General features: G+C 38.9%; 1 protein-coding gene across 1 annotated transcript; it reads left to right on the forward strand.

Moving 5' to 3' along the window:
• Positions 1-1,892: 1,892 nt before the first annotated feature.
• On the forward strand, positions 1,893-18,108 carry LOC138192198 (DENN domain-containing protein 3-like). The gene is made up of 27 exons (XM_069139448.1): positions 1,893-1,989; positions 3,118-3,322; positions 3,406-3,498; positions 3,982-4,097; positions 4,320-4,444; positions 4,694-4,805; positions 4,990-5,109; positions 5,205-5,303; positions 6,963-7,082; positions 7,240-7,355; positions 7,538-7,693; positions 7,785-7,881; positions 8,007-8,110; positions 9,149-9,333; positions 9,470-9,629; positions 9,755-9,950; positions 10,067-10,235; positions 11,661-11,920; positions 12,003-12,173; positions 12,739-12,868; positions 13,425-13,532; positions 14,713-14,852; positions 15,618-15,778; positions 15,902-16,038; positions 16,279-16,397; positions 16,749-16,886; positions 17,373-18,108. The coding sequence occupies exons 1-27, from the start codon at positions 1,906-1,908 to the stop codon at positions 17,589-17,591; spliced, it is 3,840 nt and encodes a 1,279-aa protein (XP_068995549.1). The 5' UTR covers positions 1,893-1,905; the 3' UTR covers positions 17,592-18,108.
• The last annotated feature ends 28 nt before the right edge of the window (positions 18,109-18,136 follow it).

Consider the following 18,136-nt stretch of genomic DNA (forward strand, 5'->3'; position numbering starts at 1 on the left):
TACTGTGTTTTGTTGCAACAGGTCTTTTGACATGTGTTTTGACTGTTTTAAGGTGGATTTGATGTTCACATGCAGCTTATTCATTGTGGCCCATTTTCTGAGTCATTTTCTCTGCGCTCATCTGCGCATGTGCTCGTCTTCCTCTGCACACATGAGCCTAATTTTCCAAGAACAGACTGGACTGTCTCGAGTGGCGAAAAATAGTAATTAAATGAAGAGCAGCATCCTGTTTCATGCCTATGTTTTGTCCACACCGCTAAATGCAGCTTAACTAGTCCATATGGAACCCTTAATGGGGGGACACAAAGCAAAAATTACAACAATATTTTGTTCCAGGCGGACATAGCGGTTATCAATATCACAGTGCATTAATTGATAAATGTAGACATTGTGCTACAGAAAAGATATAAGGTGCATTCCAATGCACTGTCCAGACTTTCCACACTTCATTTCACTGTGTATTGTGTGTTGGGTAAGTGATCATTGATTATCTTAAGCATGGGCTGATTAAGGATGTGCTTTGTAACTGTATATTGTAGCCTTCAGATCATAGCTCTGATACTGCACTTTGTTGATGTTATTAGTATTTTAATACTGATCTTGTTATGGTTCTCAAAATGTTGTCATTACCTTTAAGTTGCATGCATCAAGTCAAAGAGTTCATATTCCAGTCTTTTAGGTTTTTTGCTGATGAATGAATTTTTAATCCAAATATTGCAGTGAAATTTTTGCACTGTCCAAGATATTTATTATTATTATTATAGCCAGTCTGAGCAATTTCATTTTTCATCAAGGTCATGGTAAAAATGGATGCATACCTGATACATTTTTTTTGTGACAAATATTGTGAAAGATACAGCTAGACTTGAATGGTAATGTTGAAGCTTCTTCAATGGCTGGTTTAGAAAAAGTATTGGAAAAAGAACACATTGTGAAGATAAATATTACCATTCTCATTGGTATGTATGCAGATAGTGATGGTTTCATTTCTTTATGTTTTAAGATGTGAAACGGAGATCTTGAGCTAACTTTGAGGGTAAAATCTCTCATCAGCCATGGAGATAAGTGCAAAATAAAGTGCAGCGTAGATTTGTTGAATAAATCTTATAAGAACAAATGTAGAGCAAATTATAACTGCACTGTGTGATCTCTGATTTCTGTCTGCATTCATGATATTGTAGACAATATGAAGAAATACTGAGGATTTTTTATTACGAATTTTAAGGATTTCAAGAATGAATATTGTTGTACATCTGATCCACCGTGGAGCTGCTTTCAGCCGTGCTTGTGGCTGCATAATGGTATGATGTCATTATGTCTACAAGTCAGAATATTGCCACTATCACAATATGATTTTTTTTTTTACTCATGTTGAAAACTATAGTGATATTATTGTGAATGATACGATATGACACACCGCTACGCTGATCTAACATAATCAGATTAAACTCTCATTCAGGTCCTGGGAATTTCTTGGAACCTTGGTGATTACTAAGAGGCCATTTCTAAATGTTTTAATCAGAGTTGCTGTTTTTATCTTGTTTACGAGAATAGCAGCTCTAAGAATAAGATGGAACAACCACTCTGTCATGTGTTGTGGCTTTCTTTACCTGGTAATGTAGATGTTGTTTTCATACAGAACGATGAAGATGAGAGACTTTAAGCAACTGTCTGCCTTATTAACACACAAACCAAATAAATAAAACAAATACAAAAATATATTCTTTGCTGTTATTTGTACCTCTCTATGTATATGTTTAATATCTGGCTCATTTAAAAAATGTTCTCCATCCAACCTCTGTTTCTTTTTTTTGCTTTTACTTTCAGTGGTTGTGATCCAGCCCATCTGAGTCGTGCCTTGGCCAGGTTCTGCTGGTCCACCCAGGTCCTGCAGTGGTTTCAGTGATGGCGGACTATCTGCCGTCCAGTCTGCTGGAAGCCTGTGTGGTTGTCGGAGCAGCTAGTGACAAACTTCAGGAAGTCTACCAGGTATTTGCCTTCAAATGCACCCTGACACACACGTGTGACTGATGTACTGAAAACTGAAACAGTTTTGTCATCAGAGATTGAAAAAGTTATTCGCAGTCATATTGCATTGTGTTGGGCTGCCATCCCGCTGAATATTCTAGATAACAAACATTCTGGTTAATTTTAGTTTTACAGGTATTGTCATTATTTGAGGTGAAGTTTTTCTTGTGAATTTGGTGAATTCCTGCAAAGTTATCTTTGGCTGAGAAAGCAGAATCAATGCAAACCTTAAACTGCATCTCAGTGACACATCAAAATACCCCAAAAGTCAAAACTAAATTAATGTTTGAATTCAGAAAAGCTCAATTTATGGGCATCCTGGTGGCCAGGTGCATGTACAATCTGAATGTCATGTTTCCTAAATGTATCTTGTATCTATTATAGACAAAATGCACCACCAGAAAAATATAAATAAACTTGTTGTGCAGATTCCCATTTACCAAATCTCTTTGCTGTGCTCGAATATGGTTGGTAATGTGATTGGGACGGATGGACTCGCATGCGGATGTTAGATTTTTTTTGTCTAAGTAAATGAAATCAGATTTCATCAGATCAGCTCAAAAACAACAAAACGCAGTACACAAAACACTTCCCTCCTCCGTTTTCCTGAAGAGTCAGAGAAAAAAATTCACCAGTTTGCTCTCTTCCAAAACCTTTTTATATCCTGTCAGCTTCTTTCTCCGACCATTCAGGGAGGGTCTGTGGAATTAGTGCTGCTTTGACCCAGAAGGAATCAATCTCTACTCGTTTAGAGCCGCATGGTACTTAATTGTACTTCAATCACATTTACCTACTGAGGCATTTTAGACTCACCTATTAAATAATTGTGCAATGAGCAAGGCAGAGCAAACACAGTGGCCAACTATAATACCCTGATGCTAATGATGCTAAAAAGCCATGCCTCTTCTTTCACAAATCTAAACTCAGATAATCAGGATTTTGAAAATCAAATATGTTTTTCTTCTCTCATCCATTGAGTAAACAACAAAACTGTACGTAAAATATGTGAAATGTGTAATTTAAAAATATTTAACATGAATCAAAGTTGATAAAACAATCCAATCCTTCTCTTCCTTCTCTCCCGCTCAGGCCATTAACAATAATGGAACTCCAGAACCCGTCTGGTTGGAGCCGGAGGTTCTATATGTTCTTGCACCGCCCTTCGTCAGCAGACCACAGGCTGAGACTAAAGTTCAGAGGTCACATGGGAAGTGGCGGCGCTCCTTTCTCAGGAAGAAGAGGGAACAACTTCCTTCAGCTGCACCACCACTCAGTCCAGATCTGGTTTATACAGGTCTATACATACATATCTACACCTGGTACATAAAAGGTTTTAGCTTGTTGAATTATGTCATTTAATTTTCCTACTTTTTGCAGATGGAGGAGCAGCAGAGGAAAGAGGAGAAAGCGACAATGTCAGTGTACCAAAAGATATCGATCTCATGGCTCTACCTCAGCTTTGTTTCCCCGGTAATGCATTTTTAATAACACGCTCACACTTACACACATATACACAAAGACACACAAACAGAACACACTGTTCAATGCAAACTAAATGTCTGAGTGACGAACCTCCACTGTCATGTGTGTGAAGGTAATGGCTCCTCTGAAGTGGATAAACCATTTATATTGTTTACACTGACACAAACAAAACAGTACAGCTGGAAAATCGTTATGTTACAGTAAATTAATACATTTATTGTAGATTGACATGAAAATGTATTACAAACAAACATGGGCCGTCATGTCCACATTATAGGGATAAATGGTCAACCATGTTTTGTGCATAAAACAAAAAAGCAAAAATAGTCATCTCTTAAACATCATTATATATCAGTAATATGTCCCTCTGTTTTTAGCATCTGCAGAGTTTTAATGTAAAAATAACATTGTGCAGTAATCAAATATCATGACGACGTGTGCATACATTTCTATTTTTATTCTTTTAACCAGGCGGCCTGCAAGTAACCAGAGAACAGAAAGAAGAACAATTCCACTTCCTGGTTTTCACTGATGTCTTCGGCAACAGGACCCATGGAGTTGTACTGCAGTGTCACCGTCCCATACTGGTACACAGTACTACATGTAATACTTCACACACACGACAGTTGAGCTAAATCCCAGCCAGCTCTATAACCCATGATGCTCATGTGCTACTGTCAGGCCCTATAACAAGATATTTGCAGTGGTTATAATTTAATCAGGGAGCATGAGCCAATGACTCGCATTGCATCGTACTGTTACATTAAACTTGAAGGAAAGCATCACTGAGATTGTCTGTGTTTTCACAGGAGGGGACGTCTTTCTATCAGAATGGAGCCGGGCCTTCTAAGTTTTCTAAGCTCTTCTCTGCCTACAGTTTCTGTGTCATATCCAAGTATCCTTACTTCACTGCAATCAAAGACTGTCTGTCCTGGTGAGAGACGGTGTACTAAACCAAAGCACATGACAAACTAAGCTGGTTAAAGCAAAAGTATTTCTTTTTTTGTTTTGTTTTAAGTTTGGGTGTGATACATACAGTATTTTACATGCAACATTTCTTCATCTTAATTTATCTTAATTCTAACAGGTTAATTAATTGTTTGCACATATTAATGTATCAAGAGATCCTTCTTCTTGTGTCTTTCGCTGTATCTCAATCTCGCTGTCTCTGTTTATTTGCTAGTCTTTTAATCCAGCTGAGAATTTGTCGGTTATCAGAAATGGAAGAGAGAGTGAAGGAGTTTGCTGCCAAACTGACCCTTGTGCCTGTTCCGCCTCCTGGACAACTACATTTGGTGTGTGTGTGCAGTGTGTAATTGAGTTTTCTTAGACTTTTTTATTTTATTACACTGAAGATCCAAATCTGTAGCTCATAGTAAGCCTATGTAGCCAACACAGAACAGTACATGTCTCACTGTGTTCTACTGATCACCAATAACACCAACGATACTGCTGTTTTGTTTATGCTGTGTTTACCAGATGTTCACACTACGTCCTCTGACCATCATATTACCATCAAGAGAAGATAAAGACCACCCAGCTATAGATTTAGACCTCCATCTGCCTCTCCTTTGCTTGAGGCCTCAGCAGCTTCTGCAGGTATCAGATGAACATTTTGTGTTTGTGTTAGTCAGACAAGGAGAGATTCACATTCAGGCTCATGTCTTTTTCTCTATCTGTTCCCATCTCTGCAGGTGCTGTCTTGTCTCCTGCAGGAGCAGCAGGTGGTGTTATTTTCTGCTGATTGGGCCCGTCTCACACTGGTGGCAGAGAGCTTGTTGCTTTTTCTGCAGGTCAGCTCTAAATTGCTATCGGCAGATCGGTTAAGTGCATAGTTGTGGTAGATTGTATCTTTATTTTTATTGAATGGAATCAGAAAATAATAATAATAATAATAATAATAATAATAATAATACAAATAAACGTTATTTGTATAGGACCTTTCATACAAGAAATGCAGCTCAAAGTGCTTCACAGCAAAATAATTACATACAGTGTTTCACATACAAAAAGATGTAAAGGAACAATTAAAAATATAGAAAATAAATTAGATAAAACAGATAAAATGCATAAGAAACAGATAAAACGCATATAAGGGAATACAAGTGGAAAATATAAAATTGAGCAATTATGCATTTAAAGGCGCGGTAGTTCAAGTGCATGGCACGTGTAAGAGAGCTTCAAGAGTAGCTCGTTAAAAGCCGATGTAAAGAGATATGTTTTGAGCTTTCTTTTGAAAGTATTAAATGAGCTAGCTTCCCTGATATCTACAGGTAGTTCGTTCCACAGCTTTGGAGCGTAGCTGACGAGCTGAATTCCAAATTTTCTTTCGGCTGTTGCTGGGAACCTTCCAATAAACCAGTAGCAGATGATCTCATAGTTCAGTTAGAGAGTTAGAGATGTAACTCGGTCCGAGCCCATTAAGAGCTTTGTATGTGAGGAGGAGGACCTTAAAGTCAATCGTGTGTGTTACAGGCAGCCGGTGCAGAGCAGCCAGAACTGGACTGATGTGCTCTCTCCTCTTGGTTCTGGTTAATACTCGAGCTGCAGAGTTTTGGATGAGCTGAAGTCTCTCTGTTGTTTTCCTTGGTAGGCCAGTAAAAAGTGCATCACAGTCGGCTAGAAATGAAGGCATCAATCAACTTTTCAGCATCTGTCTGATTTATAAACGGTTGCACCATGGCGATGTTTCTCAGGTGGAAAAAATAAGTTTTGGTCACCTTGTTAATGTGGGCCTTGAAACTTAGATCTGAGTCTAAGATTACACCCAGGCTAGATACCTCTGATCGTACCCACGGAGTTAGTTGCCCCAGATCGTTTTCTACGATTTCACTTTTGTTTTTGGGAGCGACGAGCAGAATTTCTGTTTTATCCTCGTTTAATTTTAGGAAATTATTGCTCATCCATTTATTTATTGTTAAAAGACATTCGGTGATGGATCGCATAGCTGCATCATCGTTTGGTTCCGCGGTGATGTACAGTTGCGTATCATCTGCATAACTATGAAAACAGACTTTTTGCTCTCTAATGATGTTCCCAAGTGGCAGCATGTAGAGTGAGAACAGTGAAGGACCGAGGCAGCTTCCCTGTGTAATGGGTAATAATACTCAATCATTGTCACATAGAAGTGAGATGAAGGCAGACTTCAGTTGGACCCCTGAGAATAGGGACGCTCTATTCACTTTTAAGAAAATAAAAGCCTTCTCTATGTTATAGCACGATATAACAAGGACAACAAAAATAAATGAATGAATTATTGATTTTATTCTCAACATATTTTTCTTTTAATTTCCTGATTCATTTTTAACAAAAGTCTTGTATAGAAAAAAAATACATCTGAATGGAGGCAACATTGAAGGTGTTGAATGCTCCATAATTATTCATCAACTATTAATCCTTCATCTTTTGATCCATACATTTGTGTTTCAATGCCAACCTGGTCTTCCTTCCAGCCTCTTTCATGGCAGCATCCATATGTTCCTGTCCTGGCCAGAAGCATGCTGGACTTTCTAATGGCTCCCACTGCCTTTCTTATGGGCTGCAATCTCAACCACTTTGCAGAGGTTGCTGCTGTAAGTACATAACCTTCCAAATTTAAATGTCCAGCACAGGAATCTATCTGCTCATGTTAATACACACTGACAGATATTTTTTTTTTTTTACAGACCGAAGAAATGAACAGAGAAACAAATGAGAAATTAATTTGAATCTTTTTACTCTTTTATGCAGGAAACAGATGATCTGATCTTAATTAATCTTGATAACGGGAGCGTCTCCACGTCCTCCTCTGATACTCTTGACCTACCTGACATTCCCCCAGCTGCTGCAAACTGCTTCACACAAAGGTACTTACTGTAATGACAAGAATTCTCCCAGCAAGTACTAAACTTTAATATGTAAAACCACCATCAGATACATACAATATACTGGAGACCTGAGCTGTATATTTTTATTGATGGTTATTCTCTTAAACTAGCCTAGAGGTTTGAAGACGTATTGCTTTGTACAATGTGAACATGTTTTGCAGGTGTCAGTTATTGCAGATACATTTTGACTTGGATCAGTGCCATCATGCAAGCTGCACAGACGTCAATGAGCAGCGGGCACAGAGGAGAGTGTGGCAACAAAACCTCAACCACGACATCCAGAGGATTATGCTGGAGCTGATTGTCAACATATTCAGGTGCTGTGTGGACTAATATTAAGTAGGATGGCTCTCATAAATATATATTGACATTTTGTTAATATATACAGTATGTGTGTGTATTAAACAGGGATGTTAGCATTCATCTGAACTATGAACATCGAGTGTTTCACAGTGAAGAGTTCCTGAAAACCAGAGAGCCAGCCGAGCAACTTTTCTACAAGATGGTAAGCACTTTAACTTGGAACAACAAGTGATGTTTTACCTGAATGGATAACAAATTAGCTGACATACATTGCAAGGCATGGGAATGAGTGGTTATCTGAAAAGAATTAACATGTCTGTGTTGCAGGTGTTGGAGACACACATCTTCCATTCCTTCCTCAAGGATCGGCTCAACAAGAAAATGGACAACTTTGCTAGAATGGAACTCAGCACTCGTTCTGAGACGCAGAGGTATGAAATCAAATCTATCTGATTGGCCAGTAACTGATAATATCCATAACATTGACCACACAATATTAGAAACACCTCTTGGTATAATTTAGTACAATGCAGAACCACCACAGCCTGTAGATTTGAAAACTAAACATTTTAACCTTCATAAAGGTAGGATTTATTGCAGGGCTGTTTTATTAGACCGTATTAGTATTATCTAGCCCTGCGATCGACTGGTGACCTCTCCAGGCTGTATCCTTCACTTCTCCCAAAGTCAGCTGGGATAGGCTCCAACTCCTCCATCACCCTGTACAGGACGAAGCAGGTATAGATAATGGATGAATAGTCTTTTCTTCTTGTATCTATTAAACTGTAAAACTAAGTGTTTGCTCAAATATATTCAGATTCAGAAGTAGTGAGGCACATGTTTATAGTAGTGGTTCTCAACTGTTCTAGCCACAGGATCCACATTGTTCGTTTCTTAATAGATCGCAACTGAAATGTTTGAGTCACTCAAATTTATTTCACAAATAGTGCAGTAAAAAAAAAAAAAAACTTAGACTGAAAACCCAATGAAAAAAAGGAAAATGTTATCCTGAATTACAGGCATATGTATGCTTTTCAAACAAGTTGAGATTTGTGATGCTCACCAAGTTTGAAGTCTAATTTTAATTGTGAATTATGAAATATAAAGGCAGATTTACAAAGGCTCAGATTAGAGCATATACTGAAGTGACAACATTAGTTTTTCTCATTACTGTCAGGACAACACTTGACAGCAAACAGCTACTGCACACGCTCATCATTGGGAAACACATGCCCTTCAAAATAAAAGCACAGCAGTAAAAGTTCTGTAATTACAGTGTTGCCCCCTTTTTTCATGCAGACATCTGCAACCCACTCTTGTGTCCCGACCCACCAGTTGAGAACCACTGGTGTAGAGTGAACGCAGATGCATACCAGATCACTTTAAACTACTTTTATTTCATAACATTGGACAGCATTTGGAAGTCTGCAGTCTACGGCACTGCATTGCTTTTATAATGTGTCCTCTAGGATGAAGGCTATGGTTGAAGTCCCTCGCAGACCCACCATGCAGGAGATTCAAGCCCGGAGGAGCTCCGACACAGAGAACCGGCTCAGTAAGAGACTGGGGATGAGCCTCCCCAACTTGGGAGATGACCAGACAATCAGCTTTCAAAGAAACACACTGCTCAATCGGATCGTCATGTCTGACCCTGGTGAGACTCAAGAAAAGAATGAAACTAGTTAAAAAGACAACTTACTGATTTATTTATAGAAGGACACATTGTCAAGATATAGACCTCACTCTCCTTTCATCTTTCTCACTGTGCTTTCCCTTTTTCTCTCCCACAGCACTGAGAACATCTCCTAAGGCTGTAAAGGTGTTTAAACTCCCAGACTTCCCAGCATCTCTGTCTTTTCATTCAGTCCAAAGTTATTACAGCGAGCTCATCCAGCAGCTTGGAAAAGCTATTTTCTCTGTCCAGAATGAGAGCTCTGCTCAGCTGGCCAGGTATTCTGTTTTTATTTTACGCTCATCTTCCACTTGTTAGAAACAACTCTGTCTTATGCATTATTCTAAGTTGTGTATTCAACTACAAAACTCCAGTGACAACTGAAATAGTTTTCCCTCTGCAGATTCTACTACTTGCGCGGTTTCATCAACACACTGTGTTCACGACGGCTGGACGCTCTAAGTGATTTCCAGAACCTCTATAAGACCGACACTGCCATCTTCCCCACACACTTAGTTACATGGCTCGTGGACTCGCTGCACCAGGACGAGAGGCAGCAAGCCCACAGACGACCTGAACTCAAGAGACTCATCCTCAAAGTCAGTCAGCTCACACATCCATTGTTCCTTCACAAGTGGTGGTTAGAAATCAGTAGGTATGTTTGATGTCTCTGTTGGTGATTAAGGTGTGATTTTGTCTTATCGTTCTTCATTAGATAAAGAAAGATAATGAGAAGTCGATGGTGCAGCCTGATGACCACGTCAAGAAGTTTGCACTCCCCCGGAAGCCTCTGCATCAGGATGAGTTTGTGCGTTGCGTTCAAGAGTGTGGGATTGTTAAGGATGTAGCAACCATACACCGTTTGTTTGATGCTCTCACTGATGGTAAGTGAGGACAGGAAGGCTCATGTATTTAGGATAGTGATTTTGTATGAGTTTATAATTGTATATAACCCTGTAACACAGTCCCCTCCAATTTAAAACTTCTGAGCACTGTAACCTGCAATATAAGCTGAGCAAAAATGTGGTACTGATTCAAGTTCCAAATGAAAATCAATGATTGATAAATGTTCAAGACTTTTTTCAAGGTCCTTCTGTAAGATGAGCTCTGAGCTGACATGCTGGACACAGAAGTGACTTAACAGTAATTATTCTGTCCAGCAGCATTACTGGAAATAATTCTTAATCGATTACAGTGGCTGCCATCATGGTCGACTGGAGGAGCTGTCAGATGATTGGTTACACTCCTTAAACACTCTGTAGAAGGAGATTACACTCTGTAGAGCATGTTCCCTTTTCCAAACAAACAAATCAAAGAACCTGCTATCCACCTCGGCTTTATTGGCATTTAATTATTGAATCTTTCAGGCTCATAGTTTTGGTTTTACAGCCAGTACTTTTACTGTTTTGGTTCATTCGTATTTCTCTTTTCTTGCCCGGTACCAAAAGGCCAAGTTTATGTCTAACTGGTAAATAAAACAGAGGTGAAAGGTGAATAAATATTGGACTTACATCTACTATGAAGCCAGAAACATCACTGATCACTAAATGCTGATCATTCTGTTTACCTGTTGGGTGTGAAAATGAGTGACTGCTGCTCTGATCATTTGCTTTAGTCTTGGAACACAACAATGGACAACAATGAGCAACCTTCTGATTTTGATATCAGTCAGAAACATCATCAGCAAAAGAAGATAAGATGCCTTTTCAATTTTCTGAAAGAAAATAACTGTTACAAGAGCGTAGTCTGTCCAATGTAGCAATTCAAAGGAAAATGGACTCGCTGTGAAATCTCAGATCATTAGAAATCACCAGACAAAACGGAGTCCATGTCATGTGATAAGGGTCACAAAATAAGTTTAAAGTTGTGAGCTCATGGCGTCGTGCTCTACTGACAAATTTGCCACTTAACTGAAAGTCTTTGAACTTTCTTTTGAACAACTGGTTTTCCCTATCTTTGTTTAGGTTTTTGTCTGATGTTAAAGGCAATCATGCAAGGAACTGGAAGGGTACTGAACACTGAAGTGAATGCCTTTTTATTGTTTACTAGGAGTTTTTTTTTTTTTATCACAACATTTTGTGGATCCTTGTGAACTCAGATGGTCACTTAGAAACACATGAAGAACAATAAACACTATTCTGAGATATCTGGGGTTGAATGTGGAACTAAATCTGGCCCTGTGAGTGTGTTTATGTTCCTTTTTTTCATGGTTTTTCCCCTTAATGTGTCAACTTGTGTCTTTGTCTTTTTTATATTTGACTGTTTGTACCGAGTGATATACTGACACACCTTTAATTTTTTTGTTCCAGGGAAACCAAAGCTGGTGAACCCTGAACTCTTTAGAGTCTTCTACACCTTCTGGAAGGACATGGAGGATGAAGCCCAAGACGTCAACCTGCCCTCTGAGGTCATCAACCACCTTGACAATAGTGAATGTGTCTACAAGTTATCGTCTTGTGTCAAGACCTCACGTGGCGTTGGTAAAATCGCCATGACGCAGAAACGTCTGTTTTTGCTTACCGAGGGACAACCCGGCTTCCTGGATATCACAAAGTTCAGAGACATACAGGTCAAGTGGCTTTAATCCGTTTTTTCACAAGTTGCTTTCTGCACTCTTATTTAAATGAATAATTCCCCTCGTCTCTCTGCAGGAAGTGAAGATTACCTCGGCTCCTTTTCTACTTCTTCGTATTCCTTCCCTTCGTATTCAGACCTCCGGCAGGCCTGAGGTTTTTGAGGCCAACCTGAAGACAGAGACTGAACTCTGGAACCTTGTGGTCAAAGAGATGTGTGCTGGACGCAAGATAGCCGACCAGCACAAGGTACAACAAAGGATCTAAAAAAATGTGAACAGTCCTGACCCTTGTAGGTTCAGTAATACTATAATACATATTATTATGTATAATAACAAAAGGATTTGACGAAAAAAACTAAAAAAAATTCAGCACTGCTTTCACAAACTGCACAGCTATACAGTAGAATGTGCAGAATCGAGTGATGCAGCAGTCATCTTGTAATGTACACAGACTCACTGGGGTTGTTGATTGTGTTCAACCACGTCCATATCCTCTCCACTTATATACCCAAACTGTATCCCATACTCTATTGGCCCACTTGGTAAATTTATCTATCAGAGCTGAACAATTGTAAACTGTGTCCTGTTATCAGTCTTAAATTTGTCAGTCATACCTGTCACAGGTACATTGAATATTAAGAGGGCGTTGTGCCTTCTCTCCCTGGCTCAGCTGCTTCCTACAGTATAATGTATGTATGTTGTTTATACTATACAGTCTATATATCTTAGTGATTAAGTTACTGATTGTTATTGTGCTTAGCGTCAATGTACTCAGATTTTATTTACATCTATCTCACTTTACGTCTCTCCAGGACCCTCAGTATATGATTCAGGCTCTGACGAACGTCCTGTTAATGGATGCTGTCATGGGCTGCCTGCAGACTCAGAGGTCTATCACTGCTGCTTCAAAGCTGGCTTACTTTGACAAAATCAAAAATGAAGGTCTGGGCTCACTCTTGCACTGCTTCTTCTGTATTTTCATTCATAAATAGTGTGATTTTTACACAGTTTAGAAAACATAAATATCCCTTTATTTATAGACTTTGTGATTTTAAACATCTCAGTTGTCATTATCCCTTGTATAGTTGCAACTAATCTAACAGTTCACTGGGACTAACCGTTTGGCTCATGATTGTTTCTATTATGAATATCACTATAATGTGATTATTGTATGGTAATCTGGTCTTCAAAAAGGCAGAAAACAGTGCAGAAAATGTTCATGAGAATGCAAAGTTGATGTTGCGCAAACAAAAGTCCAAAGCCTAAAGATATGCAGTTTACTTTGTCGTCATACAAAGAAAAGCATCAAATCCTTGCTGTTGAGAAGCTGGAATTTAAGAATATTTTGCCTTCTTGCTTAATAACAACAACAACTTGATTTATCAACTAATTGTTTCAGCTCAAGTTCTTTCCCTCTCCTTCTCTACCTATTGTGTTTCTCGCTGTACCCTTCCACATTGTACGTTTTTAGTAATCGTATGTGTTTGTCTGTGACCAGTGCCTATGATGGTGTCTAAAACTACCTCAGAAACTCTAAAACACAAGATCAACCCCTCCCAGGACCTTGCTGAACCTCAGACTGTACATGTGCTGCTATACACGCCAGGTATCAGTTGTAGCATTTTGTAATTGATTATTTTTCTGATGAATATCAGTTTTTATTTCTTGAATGATTTTTATTTATCCTGAAAATATTCAAATGTATGTAATCTGTTAATACTGGACCAGTGTGTTAAAGATTATACATGACAGTAAAGAAACAAAACTAGAGAACAAGTAGACATCCCCTATATGTTGTTGTCAAGGGTTGTCTTTAAAACCAAGAGTTTCAGGCTGGATATTTTCCAGTTGTCTTGTCATTGATAATAATTGTCTTTCACAGTTCAAAGCAGCACAGATGTAGAGAGAATCAGTTTCTGTGCTTAGTGTTAATTAGTGTTGACAAGCTCAATTGTTGTCTGAGGGGAGAGATGGTCATGTGCCTCACATTTTCTGTAAGCTTTATCCTCTCTTTTTAAGAAACTGCATAGCTGTATGTCTGCTGTGCACAGATTGTTTCAGTCACAAGCCACCATCTGTCAAAAGATGTCAAGTTGTCCTAATGAGCATTCCTGTCAGAGAAAGGACAAGAGGAAAGCAAGAGGAAAAAGGGGGAAAGTTTTCAGTAACTGTGTGGGGGATTGGTCTCGTTCTGTGCATAAATCTGCATTGAATTGTAAATTAGACTCTGGTCTGTTGTTTTCCAGCTCAGCTGGTTACATTTTATAGTTTTACATGTGTCAGCATTAGAACCTAATATTTAAATGCAACTGTGAGCCTCTGTGCACATGTATACTTTGTTAATGTTTCTCAAGTGAAACCTATCCACATAACCTGATTAGTCTGAGTACTAACCGGCAGTATATTTTGTTACTCTTATTCGTTTACAGTGGGATATTGAACAAAAGCTACCGATCAGGTTTGAAAATGTAACAGAGTTGGAAAAATGTAATAGCAGTAGTAATGCAGATAAACAACATTGTAAGAAGTGGTTAGGTTGAGAGTAACACACCAAAACAGTAACTGAAGTATGCTATGACACTGGAGGTGTGTTAAGGTGTAACTTATTTCTATCAAACACCATGTCAAAAATCTGTTTGGAAAAATAAGAAATGTAAATGACTCCTTTATATGTATTTATTGCTATTGGTCCAGTCTGTCTAAAACAGAGAAGAGAGTGGATCTCCACCTGCTTAACTCTAGAGCCTATGCTCTCTTACCTTTCCTTTGTTTCCATTTCATCTCAGGTCAGTTGACTTGCGATGACTCCAAGGATGAGATGAACCCAAAGCTGTGGGTGGCTCTCAGTGGGGGCAAAGTGGTCGTATTTGACGCAGCTAGCTGGTCCATGCTGGAGGACTGCATCCAGGTTGGAGAGTCGCAGCTGGTGAGAGCAGACAAGCTGTACTCAACTGTTAGGAGTTATTTATCTGTGTGTGTGTGTGTGTGTGTGTGTGTGTGTGTGTGTGTGTGTGTGTGTGTGTGTGTGTGTGTGGAAAGAGTCGTATAACTGTTGGTTATGTTGCATTGTGGGTACACAGGTTTTTACAAAGAACAATGATGTGTGTAATTAAAAACGGATACTTTTGCTTATAAACTGCCCATCGTGAGTCAATTTTAAGAGTGCAATGCTCGTTCGGTGAAGTACTCCATAATGAAATTCATATATTTAACAAATGACATATATTTAACAAACTACAACATCAAGCCACTACATGCATAATGGGTATGTGAATGCAGGATATTTAATATTATTGTGAAAGAAAAGGAGGGACAAATGACAAATCTTACAGATCATCAGGTGAAATCTGCCACTTTGTGTTTTTTGATGCAAAGTTATGTTCAAATTCTATACTTTAATACTCTTATATGTCAAGTTCACACTGTTTTGATAAAACTTAGTAACGTATACAGTAATGTATGTACATTTCCAAATTTCCTCCCATTCATAAAATGTTTTGCATCTCTGCTGATATTTGTCATATTTTTTGAATTTCCTGAGACCCCCATAAATAATTGTGCATACTGTACATTTAAACTGTCTACTTACAAATGTACTATATATACAGTTATACTGTTTTGGAGTCCGCAAGGTTACAATTTTCTGAGGGCAGTGAAACTGAGATCCCCTGGCATGTCATCCTCTTTGTAGAACTGCATGATGGGACTGGTCCAGGAGCAGGTGTGGATCGGCTCGCAGGACTCTGTGATCTACATCATCGACACTCACAGCATGTCCTGCAACAAACAACTGACTGAGCACAGACATGAGGTGACCGGCCTCTCAGTGGACACCAGAGATCAACACAACAGGTAGAGACATGATTATTTGTAGTTGACATTAAACAACTGAATGAACAGTAAATATATTTTATATGAAGGTGATACTCGATGAACACGTTGCTGCACTTAATCTGGGGTTTCTCTCTTTCCCAGTCAGTTGACATACTCCTGCAGCTGTGACGGGATGATCCTGCAGTGGGACTCGTCCAGCCTTAAAGTGAAGCGACAGTTCCACCTCAGCTGTGACCATCTCTCCTCGATACAGATCCATGATGGCATCCTGTGGTGCTGTAAGTACACAATTTCCTTGTTTGATTTCTAATCTTAAAATAGTTTGAGCTCATTTAATTCATTCATTCATGTGTATGTTTATTGGTATAATTACTGCACCCTCAGTGAGGTAAGTGTACGCACTCCACTTCTTCAATGAGTTTGTCTCCTTTAATAGTGCCTACACATTACTTCTAAATGCATTTGGCCAACAAAAAAAGACACTGATTTGTGTAATAGAAGTGTGTATGTCTGTGCAGGTTGTGGTGACAGCATTGTCGAACTGAAAAAGACTGGGACACCACAAAGAAGGATCACTCTTACTGATGACCTACGGAGCATGTCCAGTAGCTTCAGCAGCTTCGTCGTCATACCAGAGGTGACTTTGCAATCATCGACTAATAAGTCAATCAATTACGGAAATCAATAGTCATTCAGTGGTTTAATAAGTCAGTTTGTGGTTCAATTCACACCTGTCAGTCAGTGAATGAGACAAGTTTGGCATTTACATTGTAGCTGGAACAAGTTGGAACCACCGAAACTGAGGAACTCAAGTATTTACTGACATTTCCTTAAATAGAGAGATAGAGATGCAGTGTAATTATTATGGCTGCCATAAAGACTTGCTTACTCAAGATAAAATGCATTTTGTCAGCGTTTGACGTTATCATAATGTTTATATGATCTAAAAGTATACATGTGACTTCACAGTTTTGTGTGTGTGTTCCAGCGAGAGCAGCTGTGGACAGGCTGTGCAGACTCTGCGGAGTTGTGTCTCTGGCACACAAACAACCCCAGCCATCCATCCAAAAGAATCTTGCTGCCAGGCACTTCAGGAGTCACCTGTATGATTCGAGTCAAAGACCAGGTGGGCTATTTTAACATGTCAGGTCACACATTTATCTTGTCACCATTTCAATGAATATCTATTGGTACTATTATTGATTATTGCTGTTGTTGTAATTGGCATGTCTTACGAATAGTGTGTAAAATATAGTTTAATTAGATTATCAATTAAATTACTTTGATAGAAAAATAATCAGCACTGTTGCACCAAACTTCTTTGATAATGAAATTATGAATGTTTAACCAATATTTCCCTCATTGTCTGATGTCTGTTGATTTTAGTCTGTTTTTAATCTACAGATTAATCAACAATTAAATGACTCATTATTTGCAGCCGTAATATGCTGTTATTATAAAGAGGAGCCTGGAAAGAACAAGAAGTACCGTGTATCAAAATTTGTTTTTCCGCTTTGAATCGATGTTGCTCGTCGACAACCGTTTAGTCTTTTATTTCCACATTGTGTCTTATCAATTGCTACCTTTCCTTGATGCCCTCTTATCCTCTCAGATCTGGTTGGGCTGCTGTGGACAGGCCGGTGTTGGGGGTCAGTGTGACGGTCAGCTGAGAAGCCAGCTATTGGTAGTGGACCCAGAAAACCACACAGTGGCAAAGGAGCTGCATGCCCACTCAGACAGCATCCAGGCGCTCTGCTCTGCGGAGGATCGCTACATCCTGAGTGGCTCTGCACGCCTTGATGGCAAGATCGCCATCTGGAAGGTAGAGTAGGGAACTGAGACAGACAAATTAATAGAATAAAAAGAGGGTACAAGTGAAGCAAGAGTGGAACATGAACAAAAACAGCACTTGTGAATACATACACAAGACATGATCAGTGTTTCCCCTTCGCACCAGAGTTGGCAGTAATAGAGCTAATGATGACAACTTGAGGACAAAATGGTAGAGTAAAAATTTTAAATGAATGGAGGTGCATAAAGAAGTTCTTCTTTCCACATTTGTAGTGATATTTCAATGGTAATTGAGATCTTCTGTCAAAAACTAAAGTCGGCTAAGGACACAAACTGGTGAAGGCAGCCTTGAAAAATGTTTTGCGATTTATTTGGAAGAGACCTGCTACCTTCGCACAAGATTAAAAAAAGGTCGAGTCTGTGCCTTCTCTGTGTCTATATACTTTAAAAACGTGATGTAGATGTGACATCCACAATATTTAAATGCAATAATATGTTATCATGATTTTTTTTTTGTCAAGCACTAATAGTAAAGTCATAGTCATGTGCTGTTTTGTGTGTGAGCTTTGTATTTTACACCTATTT

The sequence above is a fragment of the Embiotoca jacksoni genome, unplaced genomic scaffold, assembly GCF_022577435.1.
Source record: "Embiotoca jacksoni isolate LCO1_2020_lvr unplaced genomic scaffold, fEmbJac1.0.p SCAF_11, whole genome shotgun sequence".
Classification (NCBI taxonomy): Eukaryota; Metazoa; Chordata; class Actinopteri; family Embiotocidae; genus Embiotoca; species Embiotoca jacksoni.